We start from the raw sequence: 25,210 nt of genomic DNA on the forward strand, positions 1-25,210 counted from the left end.
GAACACAAAGCTACAGATATCCCTAGGGAACTGGAACTACTCCGAAGAGAATATCATGGGAAAAAAAAAATTTCTCCATCATATCCGCTAGCTTTTCACATTTGAAGATTCCTGATAAATTTAACCTTCTTTTCTTTTCCACGGGATAATTCATAGTACGCGAATTTTCTGTTGTCTTTAACACGCTGTCAGTGATTACGGTGTCCTAAGACATGATTAACGCAGTCGCAATAGTGCTGATACTTATACGAATTCAGCCGTGCATTTCTGAAACGAAAAGATTTGTTATATTTGTAAAATCCCCTACGCCATTAATAACTACTGAGTCGATTGACAGGGATAATTTAATCGCTTGAGTTTCGAACTAGTCGCATAATGTTTAGCATTACTTGAACCTTTAGTTAACAAAGCTCTTATTTTTAGAATTATTGATACTTTATTACCAAAGACTAAAAGTAGTTCGAGCGACCCATTATTTTCGAATCCTCCTAACATTGATAAAATTTACTAGAATAATGTTCTAAAATAAGTATTTTAAGATCGGGTCCGAATGGGGTTCTTCCCTCTCCCCCTTCTTATATTTTAATTGTAGATGTGAATTTCAAAACATGTTTTTTTTTTCTTTGTCACAATTGAATATTATATTTATAAGATTTAAGTATGCTTGAGGGAAAGTAGTAAACTTGTAATTTAAAATGTATTCAATTTTTCTAAATTTTAAAAAAGAAATAATTTTGGAAATAGAGAACGAAACTTTAGGATTATTTAAAAACATATTTACAATTTCATATATCTTCTTCGGTGCTTCGGGACTAAAATGATTAAAATTGGAAATAAAAATAGTACTTTAGATCTCGTGAGTAGGTGTTAGTCGTTTCATTTTGTCAACCTCGGATGTAGTTAAAAAGAAACCAATAATAAGTAAAGAGGTGAAAAGAGGGAGTTGCATTTTTCTTAGAAGTAACTTATTTCAGTCGAGGGTTCTTTTTTGTTGATTTTGTTTTTGAGTGATTAGAGGATGGAATGATATTTTACTTTCTTCAGTTGCGAGATAAATTTTGTAAAGTCTGTTGTGGTTTACTACAGCTAGTTTTTTTTTTTGTATTGAAATAGCTTCCTCCCAGATTCAACGCGAATTTTCATACTACTCTTCTTGTATATCGAGATTATGTTGGTATTGGATATTGCTTGTGTGCATGTAATTCAATTTCCTTTGGGGAGTTTATCGTTATTGATTATCGTGCTATAGTTGGATTATCGTTATTGGTGTCTTTTTTTGCAGGTACTATTTGTATATATTATATTGGCGTATCTACGCCAATATAATATATAAAAATATAGAGTTCATAATCGATTATAAAATTAGCGTAATTTTTTTTTTTTAAAAAAATAACATTACAGCCAACTATAGCCTAGTACATTGGCAGAGTTCCATCATAAGAGATTTCCAGAAAATAGAATTTAAGGTAACTCCTTCAGAAACAAATCCAGAATCAATAAACGTCGACAGATAATTTAGTCAATTTACTAACCTTAAAAAAAAAAAAAAACATCCTCCAGGTAGTTAAATCCCTCACCTACTGATGTTACCTGTAAGAAGAATATAGCTGACTGACACTTCTCATTCTTAATATTTTCTTCTTAAATACACGAGGACAATACAACGAAGGAACCGGACAAGCCACATGGAATCCCAAATAGGATTTTGGGAAACGAACGGTTGTTAAAAAGTACGTATCGAGTTCAAATTGCAAACATTGGCTGCAAAAAAGGAGATATCACCCATTTTGGTCGAAAATTGAGTTATAGGCTGCACTGTAAATAAAATTAAAAAATCGCTGGATAGATTAATATAACAACGAGACAGCTTCAATAAGCCAGTACAAGGTTATAATGATTATAGTACTTGCATCCTACAACTTTGCGACTAACATTCACGATTTCCTGTAAATATTTCATTATAATTTTCATAATATTATGTAGTTTGATATTTCTGATATATTCCTATATAATAATAAATAGTTTGATAACAACTTTTTATTTTTTTTAATAATTTGCTTACATTAGCGTATTTTAGGTAATTTGGAGCAATAAGGGGACAGCTGCATTTTGAAAAATTATCGAGCTCTGAGGAAAAAGGATTTTGCCGTAATAATAGTGTTCAAATGCGTATTCAATATGTTAGTAAAACGTTTCAAGTACCAAAAGTTGATAAAATTGGAGCTGCCCCCTTCTTGCTGCAGAGTCTTCAATTTTGAAATAAGTATAATTTTTATTTTTTCATTCTTATTCTCAAAAATTAACGTTCTTTTCAAATTCAGAATTTATTAGGAGCCAAATGAAATGTTTAATTTGGCCCCTTTAAACTTACTTTTATGTTATACGATAGGTTATGCATTGGTCAGTATCTCTTTCAAAACAATTCTTTCTATGTTTTTAAATCAAATAACAATTTAAATATGACAATAAAAAATGGAATATTTAAATCAGATCTAAAATCTATGTCCGTACTATTCTACTATTTTAGTAAATTTTAGAGGTATTTGATATTAAGGTGTTTCTCCAACAACTTCATGCTTGCTAATCAAATATAATTAAAATCAGCCTTCAGTGTTATACAACAGTCGCTGAGTTGTTGTATAACAACTTGTTGTTGTTTTTTAATATTCTTTTCTTGATTTCGCCATGAAATGTAAATAACGACTAAAAGGATTCGAGTATCATGCAAAAGGTAGGTTCGTGCTTGTTGACACTTCCTTTAGACTATTTTCAAGTGAAGCTGAGCAATATCCACTCGCCAGTGCAAACCGACAGGGATCTCTCTCTCTCTCTCTCTCAATGCAAACATGAAGAAACGGACAAAACAAAGTTAGTGAAGTAAGACACTGATACCTCGTGGCGAACTACTCAATTCAGCAACAGTCGTAGTTATGACATTATTGAGGAAATGAGTTCATCTGCGTTGAACTCATTTCTCAAGTTTTAAAATATCGCCAATTTCTTTCCTTTTTTTAGCAATTTCAAAAGAACATTTATGGAGTAATCCGAATGCAGAACCTCTGGGATTGATGACAAGCATTTCACCATTTGGCTTCAGTTGCTTGTCCGTACCATTCTTCAAAAAATAAGAAAACGTGCTGTTATCTTAATAGTATCACATCCACCTGGCTAAACAAATACATGCACAACTGAAGTCTACATTATCATAATGATGTAAATGATTATCTCGTAATAAGAGAGTCTTCAAATTATCCTGAAATAAGTAATAATTATATGATTGCAGATATTCTCTTGTAATTTCATTTGATTTTCTTATATATATATATATATATATATATATATATATATATATATATATATATATATATATATATATATATATATATATATATATCAAATGTTCTGTATATTAAATATCAATCGCAAACGTGTTATTGTTTTATTGTTGTTGTTAAACAACAACAACAACAATCAACCGTGTTAGAAACTGAGATTTCTTGCATTACCTCGCTTAACCACGTTTCATTTAATGTCCGTTGGATAATGCAAGAAATAAGGAAATTTATGTTAAAATCAAATATGTCAATAAATTAATTTGGTAAAGAATTTTAATGTAAAATATCATTTGACATATAAGCAGCTTAGTAATATGTAGAGAGTAATGTCAGTACAGTGAAAATAAATAAATCACACATTGGTGACCAACATGCTTTGAAATTTTCATTTGGCGAAGAAAACAATGCTATATTTTCTTAATAAAAGAATTGGTTTACAGTATTTGCAATTAGTCCCCAAAAATTATGTATTTCAAGTGAAACCGAATAAGTCAAAAATATTTTAATTAAATAATTCTGTTATGAAAAGGAAATTGTGCTTGCTATTATTGTGTAACTTTAAAAAGAATTCGCTAATGAAATTGGAATACTTTTGTATAATTTTAAAGTAGCTTCCGCATTTCATATAAAAAATAACAATTCCACGGTTGCATATGCGTTTCCTTTTACATCGATAAATATTTGATTACTCCAGATGTTTTCGTATAGTGGAATCCGATGCCTTCTTAAAGAGATGTAAGTATAATTATTGTGCACTGAACACGACTCCAGCATGTTAAATGCAATTATAAGCAGTATACAGTTTCAGGAAGCATCTCGTCATGAAAAAATAGGAAAATATTGCGGAGCGACGAAGTACCTCCTAAGTATGATTAAACGATGCAATTTATGTTTTTGACTACACTTGAAGAAATGCAACTTATAGGCAACCGGATTGAATATTGAAATTTAAATAAAAGAGTGAACATCCTAACACTAACGAAAATAAAAATGTCGTCAGCCATTTTTATATAAATTCAAATAGAAAACAAGATCGCAAGATGGCTGCTCCAAGGAATTCAGAAATAGGCAATAATATCTCAATTGTAACTACTAAAAGGTCAGCACACTCCGGTCACTGTCACTATTTCATGACATACCCAAAGTTTGGTTTCCCTTCGTGAGCTCTTCATCTAAGTCAGTGTTTCTCAAAGTGTGGGTACATGTACCCCCGGGGGTACACGAAAGGTCTTCGGGGGGTACATGGCAATTTTCGGCTAAGCATCATTAACGCATGGAAGCATTATTAAGAAAAAAAGAGTTATTTTAGACGTATTTATTTCTCAATAAATTATATATTATGTATGAATTCTCGTACTCAAACTGCGAGTTATTATCGCCACGATGATCACGTCCTGGCGATAGTAACTTGCTCCCTGCGATAAACAACGCGCCCTCCCCAACAGCGTCGCTATACTGAAGACGCAAGAAAAACAAGTACTTTTATTGTATCACTAAATAAGATACAGAGACATTTGCAGTCTGTGTAATATATTTCTCAACAAATAGTGCAATTAGAGACAACTGGGATAAAAGCGGCACTAACTAATGAATCACATCTCTCCCTCCAACAGAAACTGCTGTATAGACTCAAGCAAAACCATTTGTTGCGGTGCAACATATGATTTTGCTTGACACTACCCCGTTGTGAACGTGTTAAAACTAAGAAATATATAGTGAATGTATTTTAGATTATGGAATTCGGTTGAAGGGAATTAGCATTTCAACTCAACTGTTGAAATGCTAATTTGTCTTTGGTTCGCGCGATCTTTTGTTAATACCGTACCAATCATATGAACTTCTTCATAGCTGCTCTACATATCTCATGTCTTGTAAATTACTGGTAATATTTGCTTGAAATAATGGGAAAGCAGATGACTTTGACGAAGCACACAAGGAAACTGCTCTCGATGCCAAAAGTAGCGATAGCGAATAGGAGCTTCTTGGTAAGTCACACAATTTTCAGTTTTTTTCTGAAAACTTTAATTTCCGAAATCCCCGCATTATCTCGCACCACGATTTTTTAGCTTTAATTTTGAGAAAAAAGTGCGTGCTATATTGGAGTAAATATGGTAATTTTTTTGGCTTTCAAATTCTTAAGTATGGATCATTGGTTATGGATTTATAAAACGCACAAAAGAGAGCAATATAGCAAATACAAGTATTTGTAAGCAACAAGAAAATGTTGAGATTGCATCTGGATCAAATGAAATTGATAAGGGTGTGTTGTCTGACATCTCTAGAGAACCAACTAGGAAGAAGATGGAAAAATCTTCGTAAGTATGATATGAATTACTTAAAATGTGGATTTTCATGGATGGAAAATAAAGAGGAACCTATTCAAAATTTCGTTCTATTAAAAATAAATCATATTTTTTGTTTACATGAACATATAAATTCAAATAAAATAGACATTTACAATGAAATATGCTCTATATTATTTATTTATTAATTATTGTTATTATTTTGATAAGGGGGGTACTTGGTAATAATGACAATTTAAGAAGAGGCACGCGGATATCTGAAGTTTGAGAAACACTGATCTAAATTATCAACATTTAAGTGAACATTACTATGAAATTAAAATAGATTTTGAAATAATGTCTCGGAAATGGCTGATAGTTATTCATTTATATGTTTCTTAGATTGTGCCTCATTAATCTTCTGGAAGACGAATTCAGATTTTGCGATGACGAATTGTCTAATCATTTTTATCTGTATAAATATGTGCTCTATTTATATACAAATAGCGTGTTGGATTACTAAAGATTCACTCAATAAGTATCCTTTTCCATCAGACAGGATACCATTGTAAATTGGCCACACTATTTAGCCTTTGCGCCGTCGATAATATCAAGGAGCCTATGGAGAGAAGGGAAAACATGGTCAGACAATTCACATCAGGCTGTTTTTGATCAAGCAAGATGAATCAATAGTTTCATGTTATTGCTGCCATTTTATTTTTCTACTGTCAGCATAAAATAACAGAACCAGTATTTATTGCCTAATGCGACCTTTGTCCAGTCTAATATGCAATGTTGATGTTTTTACGCTTACTGTTGGTGTCTTCGTATATGCAAGGACCGATTCAAATCTCTCGGACGCAAAGAATCCTATATGAGTACTAAAAGGTGAGTTAACCGGTATCATAAGGAGATAGTAGGATTTTTCTTCCGGAAACTTGGAAAAATCAAATTAACAGGCAAAACTGACCTAATAGCATTAGGCTAACAGACCAGACCAGCGATTACAAATAAACCAATCGCACTTCCCCTCCTAAGTCGTTTCTGTTAAAGAATGTATTATCATTATTAGCTGCCATGCATGAAGCTTTCAGATACACTTCCTCTCAGTCCCTATTGAACTAAGCCATCATTTAAGACCAGAACTAACTTTATGTTTTTTGTTTATCACACCACTGATGAATATTATTTTGGATATGATGTTTATTGGAGAGTAATGCATCATACCATTCTAGAAGGGAATGAAGATAAAGTTACCAGCCTATATAGTTCTCAGAACCATTTCTCCCGCCAAGATTATTGCTGTTCATTCCACATCCTTTTTCCATTATCCCACACACCTGAACTCGGATAATGTCTCTCGGGTGACAATCTGCCATCTGTCAGTTATTTACAGCCAGTTTGTTACAGGTTGTTAATCGCGTGTTAATAGGAAAGAAAATCTGGTTATCATGAGATGTACTTGGCCATATGGTTTACAAGGAATAAAATATATTTCTGTTGTAACAGCCTTCAACTTACACATCACATTAGTATTTGTAACAGAAAAACTGCAGACAACTATCTAAACTTCGACGCTAAAGAGCATATAGAAAGAAAAATCAGGTATTTGGAGGTTGTCGTCATCGGAGGAACTTCATTAACTTTTCTTCCATGATGTCGGATCATCGCAGACGATGTTATTACGTAATCCGCAAAGAGGAGAATTTATGAATTTACACACTTTCACCACTGCCTTCAAATGACTACAAATTACAATGTTTTGAGTAGAATATCGTACTCATGACTCATAGTAAATTTTTAAATGATAATACTTAATTATCTCCACATTAATATATGCAAATTATATCTGTAGTTGTTCAAATACAGATATGATTTAAATATATTAATGGTAATGATAAAATTGGTAATTTTTTCAATGCATCAACACATGCTATGGAGAGTTGATAGTTCTCCCTATTTTTTTATTATTTTTTTTATTTTTCAGTTTTAAGGTTTCTTCCAGCAAAACACTACAAATTTCCCAAATGTGATTTATTGAAACAGATAATACAATATCCGAATAAGATAAAAATCGATAATTTTCAAGTAATGCAATATAATAAAATTTAATGAAAATAAAAAACGATATTAAATATGGAAGAAATTCGAAATACGAATTACGCGAATTCGGTCGTGTAACATTTCTAGTTATATAAAAGTCAATGTCCTTATTTCTCGGCAGTGCTAACGCCGACATCTTTACATCCATCCATTTCAACTCGTCCTCCTACAAAAATCTCGAGGGAATTTTTTTCTCTCGGGAAGGGAATTCAAGGGTAGCACTGGCTTCACGGACTTACATTAACAATATCTCGCGGGTCTACTGTGACTATAATGGATTAATGCGTCAGGAACGGAGTAGAGTTACACATAACGGACATGACCTCAGGCAGTGGAATTCTCTGTGCTGGTGGCCTATTATTATTATATTGTTATTATTGACTATTATTATATTGTTAAAACGGCGTTACACAGAAACTTAACTATATCTTCTATTTTGTTATTCAACAGTAAATCTTGTTAAAGACAATTCAAGCATGTAAATCAGCTAAAATTAAACTCTTTCAATAAATGCTAATTATTGTGCTGTTGACATCATAAGCTCAAGTAAAGTTGAAGGAAACAGAAAGCCTATTGAATTCATTATCATCAATTAATCATTATCATCAATAGTTGGTTTTAATTCTTGTAAGTGTACAAAATGGCCGTGTTCTCGTCACACCTAATTTATGGGATGACGGGAACACAGAAATATATTAGCATACAATAAGATGAGTAGAAACAATAAGAAAGAGGTGTTAGATTTCTTTCTTTCCTTCTTGTATAAATGCTAATCCAATATTAGACCAGCCCAGTTTCAGTTTGGATCTGCAACAATATTATAAAGACTCCGCTGTAAGCATATAAGCAAAACATATGAATACATATGAAATGAATACATATGAAAACATGTGAATACATATTATGAATACATAATATGTTAGCAGTGTATTGGCTCAAGAAGGATTTAGTCCTTCTTGAACAGTACGTGACAGTGGTGATCAAGAAGATTCACCACATGACTGGCGAATCTTTTCCAGAGCTATAGTACCTATTACTACAACATCAGGGTTCATGCCATATTGTAAAATATCCTGAAGTACAGTATATAAAGTCAAGTATTCTTCTAGAAAGACTGCATTCTGTCAGACTGAATTGTCGCTGACGAACATACAAGCGACGTCGAACACAAACGCATTGGTCATCCAATATTGATACTTGAAGAGGTGGAAGAGCTCTTGGAGTAGCGTGAATTTGAGCAAGAATAAACCAGATCGCAAAAGAACTTTAAAAAACTCTTTAAACAGCAAACAATTCTGATTTGATCAGGTGACAATTAGAATCCAATCTACAGCTAAAACGGCGTGATAATGTCAGCAATTAACTGTTTGGTGAGTGAGTCATATGCGACTTAAATATAGAATGTCTAGCGGAAGAAGTGAGGCCAAAATAACACTGAATAATCCCAACATATTTCAAAAGTATTACCAAAGTCTCGACTAAGATGAATGATGACATTCAGCTGGTATCTTCAACTGCGAGTTGAATATACAGGCCACCCATTGTGGTTTTCAACTGCGAGTAGCACTTGCAGTTGACTCTCTGCTATTCCATCTCAGTATGATATCACTGATTGTTAACTTGAGATTGCTCAATTTGTCAACAATTTGTCGAATAGATGTCTGCAACATGTCATCTTAACACATCTTTCAAACTCCGTCAGTTTCATTATCGTAACCATTTTACCTGAACACAGTTGCGCTGAATTGGGAGCATCATATTTCCTCCAATTTATACAGCCTACAAACACGTGGCTTGTTATATGGCACGATACACCTTGCTCATAAGAGTGTCTGTTGACCTCTTTCTAAGCAGTGTATATTTGTATGAATGAATCTAAAAGACAATCATAAACATCCATGCTCTAGGCAAGATTCGAGCCCGCAGCTTTTGGCTAGAGAGCGCATACGCTAACTACTCGGCCAACCCGGGCAGTTTTGGGCCAAGATTACCAAATCCAATTTAATATTTCCTAGCAAAAGGGGAAAAATCTTCATGAGGTATTTTATAGTTATATTATAGGGGATGTATAGCAATGCGATATTCACATCTGGTCGACTTTCCAAAATTACTTGGTGTATCAGAGATATTTTTAAACTACATTTCTATGTTGCGCTTGGTGATTTTCAATGTATATTTCCTGCTGCTAGCAAGAGAAAATTATGAATAGACAGGTGTCCAATTTCTATTTGACAACACATTTAAGGTTCCAAGTGTCGTATATTTTACTGTCATTCGTTCAGTTGAAATAACACACACACACACACACACACACACACACACACACACACACACACACACACACACACACACACACACACACACACACACACACACACACACACACACACACACGCGCGCGCGCGCGCGCACACAAACGGCGGCGCACTTTTAAACATCGATACTACCTGATGAACGAACGTTCCGTATCTTTCACTGAAAGCTTCTTTGATTTGTTGTTAAAGTGAAACCCGATATGACTTCTTTCCAAGAATACCTCGTCTGAATGAATTCAGTGCAAACACACCAACAAGCACGTAAGTTATTAATAGTTAAGTATCTAGGTCTGCATTCGGATCACCAAGAGGTTTTTCACATGCTGCTTATGGTTTCTGCCTAATTAAACAATTCACATAAAATTTCATGTAATTAATTATTTCAGTTTTATATTTTTACATGCCTCTTTACTGTTACAAATAAGATTTAAACAACCCCGACTGTATGTTTAAGCCGATCAGTGATGTTAGTGATATTTTATACGAATTTCATCACTGATGAAATTCGTGTAATAATAATAATAATAGGTATCGGTTTCGCACAAGTAATCGTCATTTACGAAAAGAAAGTTCGTAAAAATAATTCCGATTTCGTCTTCAAAATAGTTACAAAAGCTAGTACAAGTCCCGCTTTTATTTTATAAAATTTATTTCAAAGAATTAGTATTAATTTTGCTGTTAATGATATGCATCATTTAAATATACCCCTAAAAAGGAAATAAAAAAATAGTAAGAAGCAGTACTACTCTAATGATTTACCGATTTGAAATTACTAAAAGATTCGTTTATTAGGAAATCCGTATCAGGAAACATAGCAACACAAAGAATGTTGCCATGTTTCCTAATACGGATCACAAAACAAAACTAATTGAGGAAGAACCTCACTGGAGTATATCGTGAATCATTTCTCTCCATATTATATAAAAAATGAAATTCGGCATAGCTATGACGGTGCGCCATCTGCCTGTAAGGATACGTGGAAAGTTATACATTTTCTTATGCAGATTAAAAACACTTTACGTCTAATAAGTGAAGGTCCGAAACACTTAGTAATACATCAATTTCATTAACACACATCTTTTCCTAAACCATATTAAAAGCTTCATGCGATTTTGAGGCAAAATCTTGAGGTAACTGCAAAAATAACTTTGTACTTGTAATGACTGACCTGTATTTATTTTTATTATTACCAACCAAAAATGTATTTACACAGTATTTGAATACTATTTAAATAGTTTATACTAAGAGGAAATGGAACCAAATCATAAATATATTGCCTGCAAAATACGAGTATAAAAGAAAGTATTCGCAAAATTGCAGATATTTAAGAGCCTTCCAATCTTTATTTCTGGATATTTATAATTTAATCTGATATTCATTCGTTTTGATATTGAAGCCTCTCAAAGTAATAGCCATTATTATTATTTTTGTTCCAAAATACCTCTTATTTTTTGGTTTTCTTGATATTATTACTAGTATAGCTTATCACACTCAAACAATAGCTGGAAGTGAAATATGTTTATTATATTCTGTTATGATGCCCAAAAAATTTATATTCTCAGCATCAGATTCGTTCTATTCCTTAATATCGTATTACACGCTGAACTGTTTTCGTTGCCTTGACAACGCTCCACAGTCACCAAGAAGAGATTTGTTAACTGAAATCTTATGTGACTCGAGAGCCAGAGCACAACATCTGGCTTGATTACAGAGTTACTAAAGAAGAGTTTAGCAACGCTTGAAGCAAAGACGCAAACAATGTATGCTGTCGAAAAATATAAAATGAAAGGATGAACAGCCAGAATTTTTTTTAAAAATAAGGAATACCAAAAGATAAATGACTAATAAATTGGTAAATGATCTTTGCAAATATATTTTCTATTATATTATTCCTATACTGAAATAGAGTAAACTATACAGCAAGGTGAAACATTGAATATCTGTATGAAATATGAGTGCTTTTGGAAACCATATAAAAATTATTATAAACCTGTTTTGTAAGTGGGTCTTAAAAGGTCAGATTTCTTCTTTATTTAACAAAGAATTCTAAAGATATATTCTCATGTTAGATATCGAAGTGTATGGAAGAATTTCAAAACTAGAATTGTTTAAAATTACCTTACAAAATACAAACAGAAATATTATACGCTTCATAATCATGTCATAATGGTATTTATGCATACTATTTCACAGTAGCGTAAACTCTGAATTAACACAATACAGTTCTTATAATGTGATGTATAAATTAAAGAATCAGTTTTACAATATTGCTGTCGATACTGATAAATGTATAAAGTTCTATAATCTATGTAAACTATAGTACAGCAGTAGTAGACACTACCGTTGTACTATGGACTGGAGGACAGTAAACCTATAATACATGAATAACGTGGATGGACCAACGGTCAGTTAATTCGAAGCCATACGTGGAACATTTTCAAGCCTGCAGTGTGTTGTGTACAGAGAAGTACGCTATTCATACTGCGAGATATTACTATTACTAAAAATATGATTATAATGATCTGCTACGTTGAAAGCGTTACTAGTTTCCAAACTACAATGTCTATTCTGATGCAAAGAGATGCCATAAAAGGCAAAGGGCTTTCTCTGTCCATTAGTATCATTGCTATCTTTTAGTACCTAAATATAGAACGGACTGATAGGCCATGAAGTTCGTATGCTGTAGAAGAGGTAACAAAGTTTGCTATCGGGAGAATCTGACATTTTATGCCGATGATAACAGCAACTGTGAGGCGCATAAATCACGGCTGAGACACTTTTACATTATTAATTTAAAAAACATTTAAATCATTTCCTTTTCGGCTAGGAGATTTCCTGCTTGGATCATTTAAGATCAGTAAATGTTACGCTGTGATTTTTCACTAATTATAAGCTGCAAAGTAAGCTACAAAGGTTTATATTATTATATCTACTGTATAATGCACATTTAAGATATTTTCTATCACCATTATTACTTATTAACATTCTACGTTTTAATATTGTCTTGTGTGTTGAAACTGCGTGTATTAAACGGATTAATAATATCTTTTTTTAGATAAATATTGAAAACTAGGCTATATATCAATTCAATTTTAATACTGTATTATGAACCAATAGTTCATAATACAGTATTATCAATAATTCAAACTTTTCGTTTCCTATTACATTGTGAAAGCTATTCAGTTTAGCATACATGAACTGAATTCAATACAATTCTAATTATCTGCGCTCTTTTAAATTTTGAGTTTACATATATTTCATTTGATACTCTGATAGCATTACATGACACGTAACTTGAGAAGAATGACCCATACTAAAAGCTGTAATAAGGCTTGGAAATAAAGGGAAATTTACTGAATCTACTTTGAAGTAAATTAATATTATATATCCAAATGACTTGAATAGCATATAATAAAACAACAATGTATCGAATTATAAAATAGGTGCTAATATACAAAAAGTAAGTTAAAAAGGCGATTTTAAAAAAAAATTGAAAAGTTTTCAATTATTTTTATCAGCAATTATAATTAACATATATTTTAGTATTTCTCAGATATTCGAATTTCGATAGATGTCGCTAATAACCACGTAGAGTTTCAAACATTACTAGTATACTTTAAGTACTAATCTTTGACCTTTTCACAGTGTCATTGTTTTGTAGTCAACAAATGTAATTAAATAGATGAAAGCGGGGATGGGAAGATAAACTACACTGCCTAGCTTCATTTTGTGTTGCTATTTGGTTGTATGTTTATCTACGTAAAATGTGCTAATTACAGTGGAATCCATAACAAAAGTTCTTTCTAATAACAGGAACTAAAAGACGTTAATTGCTTCAATTTCGATTCATTCGAGATCGTGACTATCATACATAAAGTAGATATTATTTTCATATAATCCAAATATTAAATATGCAAGAATTTAACTATAAAAATAATATGCGTTTATGATTCGCCTAGTAAATATTGGGTTGAATACTCATTACTTTATACAACAGATGATTTAGCTCGAAAGGTTTCAGAAAAGATAAACATCTACTAAAAATTAATCTTTTATGATAATGTTAACTTAACTGCATTATTTTGTTTACGATAGGGATCAATAAGATATCCCCTGCTCTGATATAATTGATATAATTCTATAATTACATTCAACTCATTCCATAATACCTTTATTGATTTTATTACTAAAGTGAAAAATAAATTAACTGCTAGCGACATTTGTCTATATGAAAATCAAAATATCGCACTACCATTGGGGCAGCCTGTTGATTATTCTAGCTTACCTGTCAATTCCGATAGCTGTCAGGGTGTAGACGCTGACAATGACGGAGCAATGCTGCATGAACTGGACAATTGGGCAGAAGATCGGATCAAATATCCAGTGGCCAAGCATGAAGCCAGTGTACGTAAAGGGAATGCAAAACACAGCCATAGTTATATCAGAGAGTGCTAAATTAATGAGAAACACTCTTAGTTCACGAGACGATCGCTTACCCACCAGAAGTACCACAATCACAGTCACATTTCCTCCGAGCGCCAAAAGTGCAGTGAACGAATATAGTAAGATGATCAAGGCCTGCATCATCGGTCCCAATGCCTCCAACGGAGGAAAGTCGAGATAATCTACCGCGCTATTATTAGAAATATTTAGGGAATTCATTTTGATAATAATTACTTCCTGACTATCTAGCTGACCACCGTTGTTATGCATTTATCAGTTTGTAATACGATGTCTTTTTATACATCACACTGCACTTCTAAAAACTTCGGGAAAAAAAACTTTTTAAATTATCATTGCAGATCCATTGAAAACCTAGATCCACTTATGCAGGAGCCTGTAGCTCAGGAGCGCTGAATCTGCAACACCCCTCACGATCTCACTTCGAAATATCTGGACTTGAAGTCTGACAGTACTTTAATTCGAAGCAGGCGCATACGTTGAACGCATGCGTAAATGATAGCATTTGGGAATTTTCTCTCTGCGAGAGGCACACCGTATACCGCTATATCCTACGCCCACCGTTCAGCGAGAATCATTTCTTCATGTCTACGGTACCTGCGACAGTCATCCGAGAGCTTGCTCGCTTGTTAACGTGTTTCCAATTTAATTGCCATTTGCTAGTTAGAGCAAGATTAGTGAAACTCACTCTGATAAACAACTGAATTATGAAGAAAGAGATATTTTTAGGCTGATATCGTATTCCTTCCTGCCAACACATATAACAATGGTTTTAGCTTAACGGATGGCTAAAGTGCATTACTACCGAAATGAAAAGAGTTACCTGACAAACATTAAGTATTTTGCGAGTGCAATTTTAGTGTTATTTTTTTTTAAAGTAAACCGATGAGTAATTTATAGAAATGTATCTTATACGTTTCTTTTCATAATAAAATAGTTTTAGTATCTTCTCATTTAAAACTTTGTATGAAATATTAATTTAAATTTTATAGGTGCCAGAAGAAAGGTTGATGGTCGAGTATGATACAAAAAAAAGAAACACTGGAAAATATATCACTTTGAAAATTTCGTGTTGCAGTAGTTACTGTACCAATATGCAACATTCACTAGTGTTAAGGTAAGCAATCTTAATGACGGAAATTAACTGCTGATATATCACAGCAAACTAGTGAGATATCAGCAGCAGTGGTTGCCAGTTAATCGAAATGCTACAATTTTATGGTCATAAATATCATTTTTAACTCGTAGTTTTAAATTATAAAGTAGTCCTCCCAAAGAATAACCATAATGTTATCATAATGATAAATATCCTTGTGACTGTAGTAATTGTTAATGATAAACGTGAATCTCAAGGTCTTGAATATATTATATATTATATATTATATAATTGAATATATTATATATTCTATTAGAAAATTGAGAGCAGCAACAACTTGAGGGCATGATAGTTTCCATATTACATCATATCTAACATCATTGCAGGAATTAATAAAGAACGTAGTTTAATTAAACATGTGACAGTCATAATAATATCAAAATCAAAGATAATTCATGAAATTCCGAAAGTAATAATAATAATGTGATCACTATTATTATGCAACTCGCCATACCCACACTTTAAGTTTCAAAAGAGATGCGAAATCAGTGTGGCTGCACCTCAAGCTTTGAAGAAAATATTTTAATCTAACTCGAGTTGTAGATAACTGCAGTTCTGGAAACCATTAAACATGAGGTATAATAACAAGTCATTAGTTTGGAAGAAGAATAGTAACGCATAGAATTAAGAAGTTCGTATTTCTATCTCCAAAAGAAGAAGAGGTATATTTAAATATCAGATTGCAGAAATAAGCAATTCCTTATGTATTAATATAATTTATGCTTGTTCTTTTAACATTTTGATGTTAACGCAAACGATAATCTAGTGTATACTAGTGTGGAGAAAGTATATTACAAAGAAATCACTTTTCGAATATAACCAAGAAAATATTAGACAATAATACATGTGTTGAAAAAGCTGTCGGTGAAAAAAACATGACTGTTTTCATTCATTTTTTTTTTTTTTTGCATTTTTACTGAGGAGAAAATTTGCTATGGATTGTAGTCTACATTCTCAGCATCTCCAGAGAACTGGATGTTAAAGATTTGTTTTCTTTCATAGCAACTATATTACAAACTGTATAAGTAGAATGGTGTTCATCGTATACTCGTATTTATCCCTTATTCAACCAAAGTGCGTTACATGAGATATATTGTAGCGAGAACTCATATTGCACACTGCTCCAGTATTCTTATAACTTACACGAAGATTTTGATATGATTGAAAAATAATTTGTCCAGTTTCGAAGTAAAATGAGAAAGAAGGGGTATGGTGGGCGTTACTTTCCTGCAAATTTGCTTATAAATACTATTTTTAGATACTTTTAAATTATTGTTTTTAAATTTCACAAGGAATGCACATCGAAAGAAGACAATTTAATCAATTTGAATATTCCGAAATGTCAAATGTATAATGGATGATTATTCAGAGTGTTCCAAAATTATATAATATATGAGTCCAATATATATATATATATATATATATATGAAAGGCACTAGAGAAAACCATATATATATATATATATATATATATATATATATATATATATATATCTGGTTTAGATATATATATATATATCTGGTTTAGATATATATATATATATATGAAAGGCACTAGAGAAAACCAGAGATCTGCAAGTTGTTCAACTATGTCACGCAGACTACAGAGAAGAGAATACAAAAGAACATGCAGGTAGCTTATTATGTCCGTATACAAATGTTAGCAGTATCAAAAACAAAGGGATAGAGTCTGCTGCCTTGGTCAATATGTTGGGCGTCTGACTCTAGGCATTAGTCAGAGATGACTGTCAGAATCAAACATACTAACTGGCATCATGTATAAAAGGTATAGTATTTTTGGGAAGGATAGACAGTATTGGAGAGGGAGGCGTGCTGCTAATGATATCGGATGACTTGAATCCAGCTGGTGTTTGAGACCTATGATCAGGCCCGGCGCGAGGCAGGGGCGAAATGGGCGAATGCTGCAAGCGGAAAAGTAAAAGAGCGGAAAACTTTATACAATTATAGAGGCAGAAAAAATTTTAAAAAAATTTGGATATATCATATATTTAAAAATATTAAATTTATATATACATATTTATAAAGATAATTATATTTTATTCTAAATTATATAAGCTCCAAATAATTATTTTTATTTTGATAATCTCTGGGGCAGAAACATTTAGATCCAATTTCATTGAGAAAATTTGATTCTCTTATAAATAGAATATTTTTATTTAAGAAACAAAATTAATCGGAAATTTTATTTAGTAATTTAATATTTTAATAGAAAAAATTTGATATATTAATAAATAATATAAATATGAAAATTTTTGAAAAAATAAAAATAATTTAAAAAAAACTGTATTATAGTCGTAAAAGATGTTATTATCTATAATTAAAATTATCTAAAATTTCACGCAGGTGGCGTATTAGTTAATGTCGGATAATTATCAGTTTTCTTGTTTACATTATTAGTTGGTGCCGAAGTTCAATTATATTGATGGTATGTGTGTGATAAGACATACCTAGGATAAATGAAGTCATTAATGTCGTGAGTATAGTCAGTTATGTGGTTGATTTTTCATTGATTGGAGTTTCGTATATGCATCGAGTTAGGCCTAATTTACACGTGTATTACTACAAGTACCGTCGACAGGGTGCAGCATAGAGGCAGCCTGCCTCACGACTAATAAAGGCACTCGTTCAGCTGTATTACAGCAACAAGATATTTTACAAAATTACAGCGTTTAGTTTACCAAATAAAAAAAGGCTCCATTTCCCATTGACGGTTAAATATGTGTTCATTATATTTTATTAATAAAAAAATTATAGTCATACATACTAAAACTATGCATTTTAGAACCCACTTATTAGATATTTAAGGAAACAACCCATAAAGTATCATATGCTGTGAATTTCATAAACTTTTATAGTCTATATATATATATATATATATTAAATTATATTATGCATGAATTCTTGCGACTCACTATCGCCCCGATTTTCACGTGGGAACGATAACTCGCTCCCTGCAGTAAACAATACGCCCTCCACAACAGCAACTAAACTGCAGAAACATCAAAAACAATTACTTTTATCGTGTCACTGAATGAGGTTCACAGACATTTGCAGTCTGCGTAATATATTTCTCAACAAAAGTGCAATTAGAGACAACTGGGAATATAAACACTAACTAATGAATCACATCTCCCCTCCAACAGAAACTGCTATATACACTCAACCAAACCACATGTTGCAGGTGCAACATATGGTTTTGCTTGAGACTACCCCTCCCGTCATGAACGCGTGTTAAAATTAAGAAATATATAGCGAACGTATTTCAGATATTATGGAAATCAGTTTAAGAGAATTAGCATTTCCATTCAATTGTTAGCTTGTTTTTTGTTTGGGATAGCGCGATCTTTTGTTAATACTGCACCAATCATATGCACTTGTTAATAGCTGCTCTTTCTCTACTTGCCTACAGTCGCACACATCTTTCACTTCTCATTAGTAATTTGTCAAGGATTTTTCATTAATTATCTTAAATCTTAAATTACTGGTAATTTTTGCTTGATATAATGGGAAAGAAGATGATTCTATTTGGGTAGATAACTTGGACGTTGCACTTGCACACAAGGAAACCACTCTCGAGGACAGAAGTGATGGAGAATAGAAGCTTCTTGGTGAGTCATACCATTTTCAGTTTTTTTTTTTTCTGAAAACTTTGGTTTCCGAAAATCCCGGGATATATCTGGCACCACGATTTTTTAGCTTTAATTTTGGGAAAAAAGTGCGAGTTATATTCGAGTAAATACGGTAATTTTTTTAGCTTTCAAATTCTTAATTAGGGATCATTGGTTAAAGACTAGATTTATAAAACGCACAAAAGAGAGCAATATAACAGATATAGAAATAAGCAATTTCACTCCTCTCATTGATGATAAATTATTTATATTAAGTAAAAATGTAGAGTATCTTTTATAAATTTTGTTCTATTAAAAATAAATCATTTTTTTCTTTGTTTAAATGTACTTCTAAATTCAAATAAACCAGACATTTACAATGAAATTTATTATTGTTATTATTATTATTATTATTATTATTTTGATAAGGGTATTTTGATAAAGTACTTGGTAATAATGAAAATTAAAGAAGGTGATACACGGATATCTGAAGTATTTCAGAAACACTGATCTATCCAAATATTTAGTCTAAAACATAGGTGTTTTAGACTAAATATTTGGATATTTTCTTAAATTCTGCTTTTCTTAAATTCTGTTCGTTTTCTTAAATTCTGCTTCGAATTTGGATAGCGAAACAGTGTGATATGCACTTCTTACATTTTTTTCGGTGTCATTTCAATTTTGAATGTGAAATATTGAGTGTATTGTGTATTCTGTGTTTAAGTGACTTTGGGCAATTTTTGACTTTGTTTTTAATTGTGCACTTATTTTTTGAATTTTTGATAGACAAATAAAATTTTAAAGATAATAGTTTATAAATTATAAACATATTAATCAGAGGCACATTTTGCTAAAATGCCAAAATCGCTCACTGGGCATCATACTTTACGTCTTGCATTGCCCTCAATGATTATAGTTTTCCTTTAATTATCAAATTTTCAAATTATTGTATAAATTAATTATTTATAGTAAAAATCCGTAGAAGGCAACTGTTTTAAATCGATTTTTTAAATAAGATTTAATTGTTTTAAAACTCTTAAAAATAAGAAATAAATTAACTCAAAATTAATAATTAATAGATAAAGAATAATTTATCAGTACGAAATTTATTGTCATTTAGATAAGTAATTTGAAAGAGAAAAAGTTATCGGGAGCTGCTTTTCTCAAAAGGAAAGGAGAAAAGGAATAGCAAGTAAAGAAAGCAAAACAAGCGATATAAGGAGATTTGGAATTTGTGTGAGCAAGGGAGTGAGGAGCAAGTTTTTTGCATGGAGAGTGCTGAGTGATTGGAATGCATTGCCCGAGAGTGGTGAGCACAAAGACAGTAAATATATTTAAGGCGCGGTATGATAAACTATGTGTATAATAGTGGACCTCCCACGATGAGTCTTTGACTCCATGGAGGTTTTTATAATAATAATAATTACTATTATTATTATAAATCGTTCACATATCCGCAATATTTTCTTACATTCCAGTTCGCTATCCCTGTATTAATGTGAATTATATTATTAGCTTGCTGAATGAATTTTGTTACTTCGTATTATGAAGGTAAGTTTGTAGTTAAATATGTGATTTATCTTAGTAATGATATTTTAAATAAATTATTCATTTCATTTTCTTTCTAGCTATAGCCGTGTTTTTTTTTTAACTTTTTTTATTTTATTTTACGAACTCTTGCATATATTTGAAATTGTCCCATTGACTATTATCCGGAGTTTTACGTTAATATTAAACAAGGTAATTTTATTTTGCTAATTTATTTGTTTTCTTAATGCAGTAAAATCAGATAAAAATGATTGTATAAAGGGACGAGACTTGGCAAATGACGATTCAATTCTAAATTTTGTACTTTGTTTTGGGCCCATACTTTATGAAAAAAATAAAGTTTTTTTTATGATTTCAAAAAGAGACAAAAATGGCACACCAGAGAAACAAAATGAAAACCCTTTCTGGTCATCAATACAGAAAAATACGAGCAGAATAAGAAGTTATTCGAGATCATCAAGAAAATCAATTTCGGAAATTTTTGAAATTATCAGAAACAAGAGTCAGTGAAAGCGACGTGCCTGTGGAGTCCTCCACAAAAATTTGCTCGGGCCGGCGCTGCCTGTGATTGTACTACTAGTAGCAGATTTTAATGTGACAGTGAGTTTGAAGCCATCTGGTGTGAGGAGGAATCTAACAAGATCAAATTCATAGTTGGGTTTCTTACAAACCTAGTGGATCGGTTGCTAGTGGTGAAGAAATGCATCACCAAGTAAATACGATGGGTGAGAAAAGAGTAATTATAACGGGTGACTTTAATTATCCAAACATTGATTGGGCAGCAGTAAATTCTAATGAGAAGAATGAAACTGAATTTATTGAGCTGTTGCGAGACAAATTCTTCAAGCAGAATGTGACAGAATAAACTCGAGGTCAAAGAGTGCCAGATTTAATTAGTGTCAGAGGATGGGGGAGGGGTTAAAGGCGTATGGTGATAGCGATCACCATCCAGAATGTAACCTTTTCTGAAAGTAGTTCAGCATGTAACCCTTTCTGAATGTTCCATTCAATAAAGGTGTCATGCTGAACTGCACAGCAGGAAATTATGACCAGCAAAGGTTATAATTTCCTGTCTACAGCGCAGAGGTATTGGTTGCAGGATGGGAAGAATATCGACAGTATATGGGAAGCATTTAAAAATACTTTAATATTGCAATATAAGAACGTTTCCAGAGAGTTCGAAGAATAAATAGGATAGGAGTAAATGGATGTGTAATTTTATCAAGCAAGAGATTCGTAAGAAAACAATGATATGGGAGGAATATCGTGTGCATAAGGATGTCGTTAGTTATACGAATATGAAAATTATAAGCGAAAATTAACAACTTGTTTTAACAACTTCCTCACATTCTGTAGTAACGTTACCATTGGGCTAGACAAGGAGAACGGATACACCATGATGCTTTTGGATTTTGCTACGGCTTTTGACAGAATACAGTATGACAGACTGTTGTATAAATTGGATAATAAATTATTGGATTATAAACTATTGGCATGGATAAGAGGATGGCTGACTGACAGATACCAAAAAGTGTTATATGAGGGATATGAATCTGCAAGATTTAAGGTAACCAGTGGTGCACCACAAGGTCAGTCCTTGGTCCACTGTTATTCAATATTTACATTAATGATATTGGGAAGGATTTGATGGGCAACAGTCGACATACAGATATTCGCTGATGATGCAAAGAAAAGTACAGTAATCAGGAATGCAGCTGATATGCAGTACTTGTAGAATGATTTGAATAGGCCAGAATTGTGGGCATGGGAAAATGGATGTCAGTTCAATGTCATCCAATGTAAGGTCATGCACTTTGGCGTAATCAGATATGCAATGTCATATTATATAACATATGTCATACAATATATAAGGTGGGATTATGCTGGAAGAAACTAATCAGGCTAGGGATCTTGGAGTATTAGCAAATAGATAGGAAGTTATAGTTCGGAGGCCATGTAGCAAAGATTGCTAATAATGTTCAAAATATAATTGCAATGCTGAACTTTTACATGTAATGATAAGGATGTCATTTTTTCCTCTTTACAAGGGCTCGATAAGACCTCCCTTGGACTATTGTTCCCAGGTCTCCAGGTTTCCGTTGTGATTCTGATACAGTGGAGAGAGTGCAAAGGAGTGTTTAAAATGATATCAGGATTGTGGAATACTGATTATGCAAATAGATTGAGAAGCTGTAGATTGGAGACACTAGCAAACAAGAGAAAGAGGAGTGATATGATTGCAACTTACGAACTTCTGAAAGGATCACGCAGGATATCGGTAGATAGATTTTTCATTTTATGGATGGTGGGGGAAGGACTAGAGGACATCCTTGGAAGTTGAGATTAAATTCCGTCAGGACGGGAGTGAGACTAAATTTTTAACTCAGAGCCGTGCGCTATTGGAATGAATTACCATTGGATGTTTTGTGTGCCAGCAGTGAATGAATTCAAGAGCAAGCATGATAGCTGTTGTGTGTGTAATATGTGGCCACTCTCGATAAGTCCCTGACTCCCTGGAGGTCTGTCTCTCAAATACCCTTGCAAAGTTCAAAAATATGACTGGTTGCCTTATTCAAGGCATTGATCAGTTTATCACAAAATGCAAGTAGATTTCTAAAACAAAACCTAAATCCACAAACTCATGATGACCGTCGTAGAGAATCTAAATTAAAATTCTCTCTAAAATTTAGAGAGAATTCTAAAATGTTTGTTAAACCAATCTAGTATTCTATTTCTTAGAATTTCAATACATGAATTTCCTGGCCTAGTTGGCAGAGTAGATGGGATACCCGCTTTTCAACGTACAACCTGAGGGTCTCAATATCCTGTGGGATTTGGTAGGAAATGAATTTCATCACACCATGTGAGATCACAGCGCCTCTTATCGAAATAATAGTCGGTCTGTAGAGCAGAGGTTTCAGATTATTTTTTTAAATATAAATGATAAATGAAATAAAAGTACAAAAATATTAGTCCCTCCCATGGTACTAATAGGCTATAGGTTCACAACCTCCTCCTCATCATCATCATTCAAATTTTTGTCATGTATCCTCAAAGGGTGTACAGGATATGATAGTACTACATGAAAAATTTACATCATTACTAACTTCCTATCTACAATTTTCCTCCAAATCAGTCTGTTTCCTGTCAAGACTCCAACATTATCAGATCTTATATTTCTATCATCTAAGGCACTTTGTGCCGTATCAATCCACCTATATCTTGGTCTTCCTCTGGGTCGTTTTCCACCAACCTGGCAGAGAACACTTGTTTTGGCAATCTTTCCTCGCCCATTCTGTTTAAGTGACCATACACCTGAGATTAGCTCTGATAACGCATTCCTGGATGCTGACAATGTCAAGTTCTTTCCTAATATCCTCGTTTTTAATATGATATTGCCATTGATGCAATCTGTTCACGCCTCTAATCTTTCTCAGGACTCTCATATCTGCTGTCTCTAGTCTTTGGTCAAGTGTTTTACTTCTGACCCAGCTTTCAGTTTCATAAGTTAAAACTGGTTTGAACACTGTCTTGTATACTGCTAATTTAGTGTTCCGACTAATCTTTCTCTTATTCCATATGAATTTATTCAATTGACTTCCTACCATACCAGCTTTGTTGATTCTGTTTTCTATTTCCATATTTAATTTACCATTTTCAGTAAAAATCGTGCCAAGTAGCTGAAATGTTTTTACTTGTTCCACAGGTTCTCCGTTCACAACACAGTTGACATTTTCAACGATTCTGCCTATTTTCATTGTCTTTGTCTTTTTATTGCTGACCTTCATACCATATCATATATGTGAATCATGATATGATGTGGTTCACAACCTTCCATAGTTAAATATAAAAAAAATATCGTCGTCTTAACGTATTAGGCTTACTGATCTGTTACAGCTAAGTACGCTGGCGCTGTAGTATTTAATTTTGGGTATGATGACTATGATATAGCGATTAATATTGTGTAAATAATCTGCTACCTCAGGATTTTATAAAATTCCTGACATAGCTAAGACAGTAGGATTTTATAAAAATCCTGTCGATTCGTATGTCCTGGTGAAAGTCCCTCGTGCCCTGAACAGAATTCGAACAGTGGTCTTTACCACTGAAGCGTGTCCTAATTAACGACAGCGTTATATAGGACTGTATAATGATTTCCACATAGAAATGGATCTTTAGTGCGTTTCATATTTTTTCCTACAAGTGGCGACACTGAGTTAACCATTAATGCATTTCAAATATGACAATAATCTGAAATTATTCTAGCTACAGTTTCATACCAAGTGATATCAATAAATCATTTCTGTATAATTCTGTATAATATTTCTGTTTCGAAGTTCAACCAGGTCAGCTGTATATCCAGGAGTAGTCACGAAGCAGGA

At 32.6% G+C, this 25,210-nt stretch overlaps 1 protein-coding gene across 1 annotated transcript in view; it reads right to left on the reverse strand.

The window, feature by feature from the left end:
• Positions 1-14,748, reverse strand: part of LOC150104276 (RYamide receptor-like) — a 180,374-nt gene extending 165,626 nt beyond the window's left edge. Inside the window, exon 1 of the mRNA XM_090396451.1 lies at positions 14,321-14,748. Coding sequence (XP_090252577.1) covers positions 14,321-14,748 — 428 coding nt within the window. The remainder of the gene's footprint in view (positions 1-14,320) is intronic.
• Positions 14,749-25,210: the final 10,462 nt, after the last annotated feature.

The sequence above is a fragment of the Typopeltis vanoorti genome, chromosome 8, assembly GCF_054136105.1.
Source record: "Typopeltis vanoorti isolate ZY-2024b chromosome 8, IOZ_Tvanoo_1.0, whole genome shotgun sequence".
Lineage (NCBI taxonomy): Eukaryota > Metazoa > Arthropoda > Arachnida > Uropygi > Thelyphonidae > Typopeltis > Typopeltis vanoorti.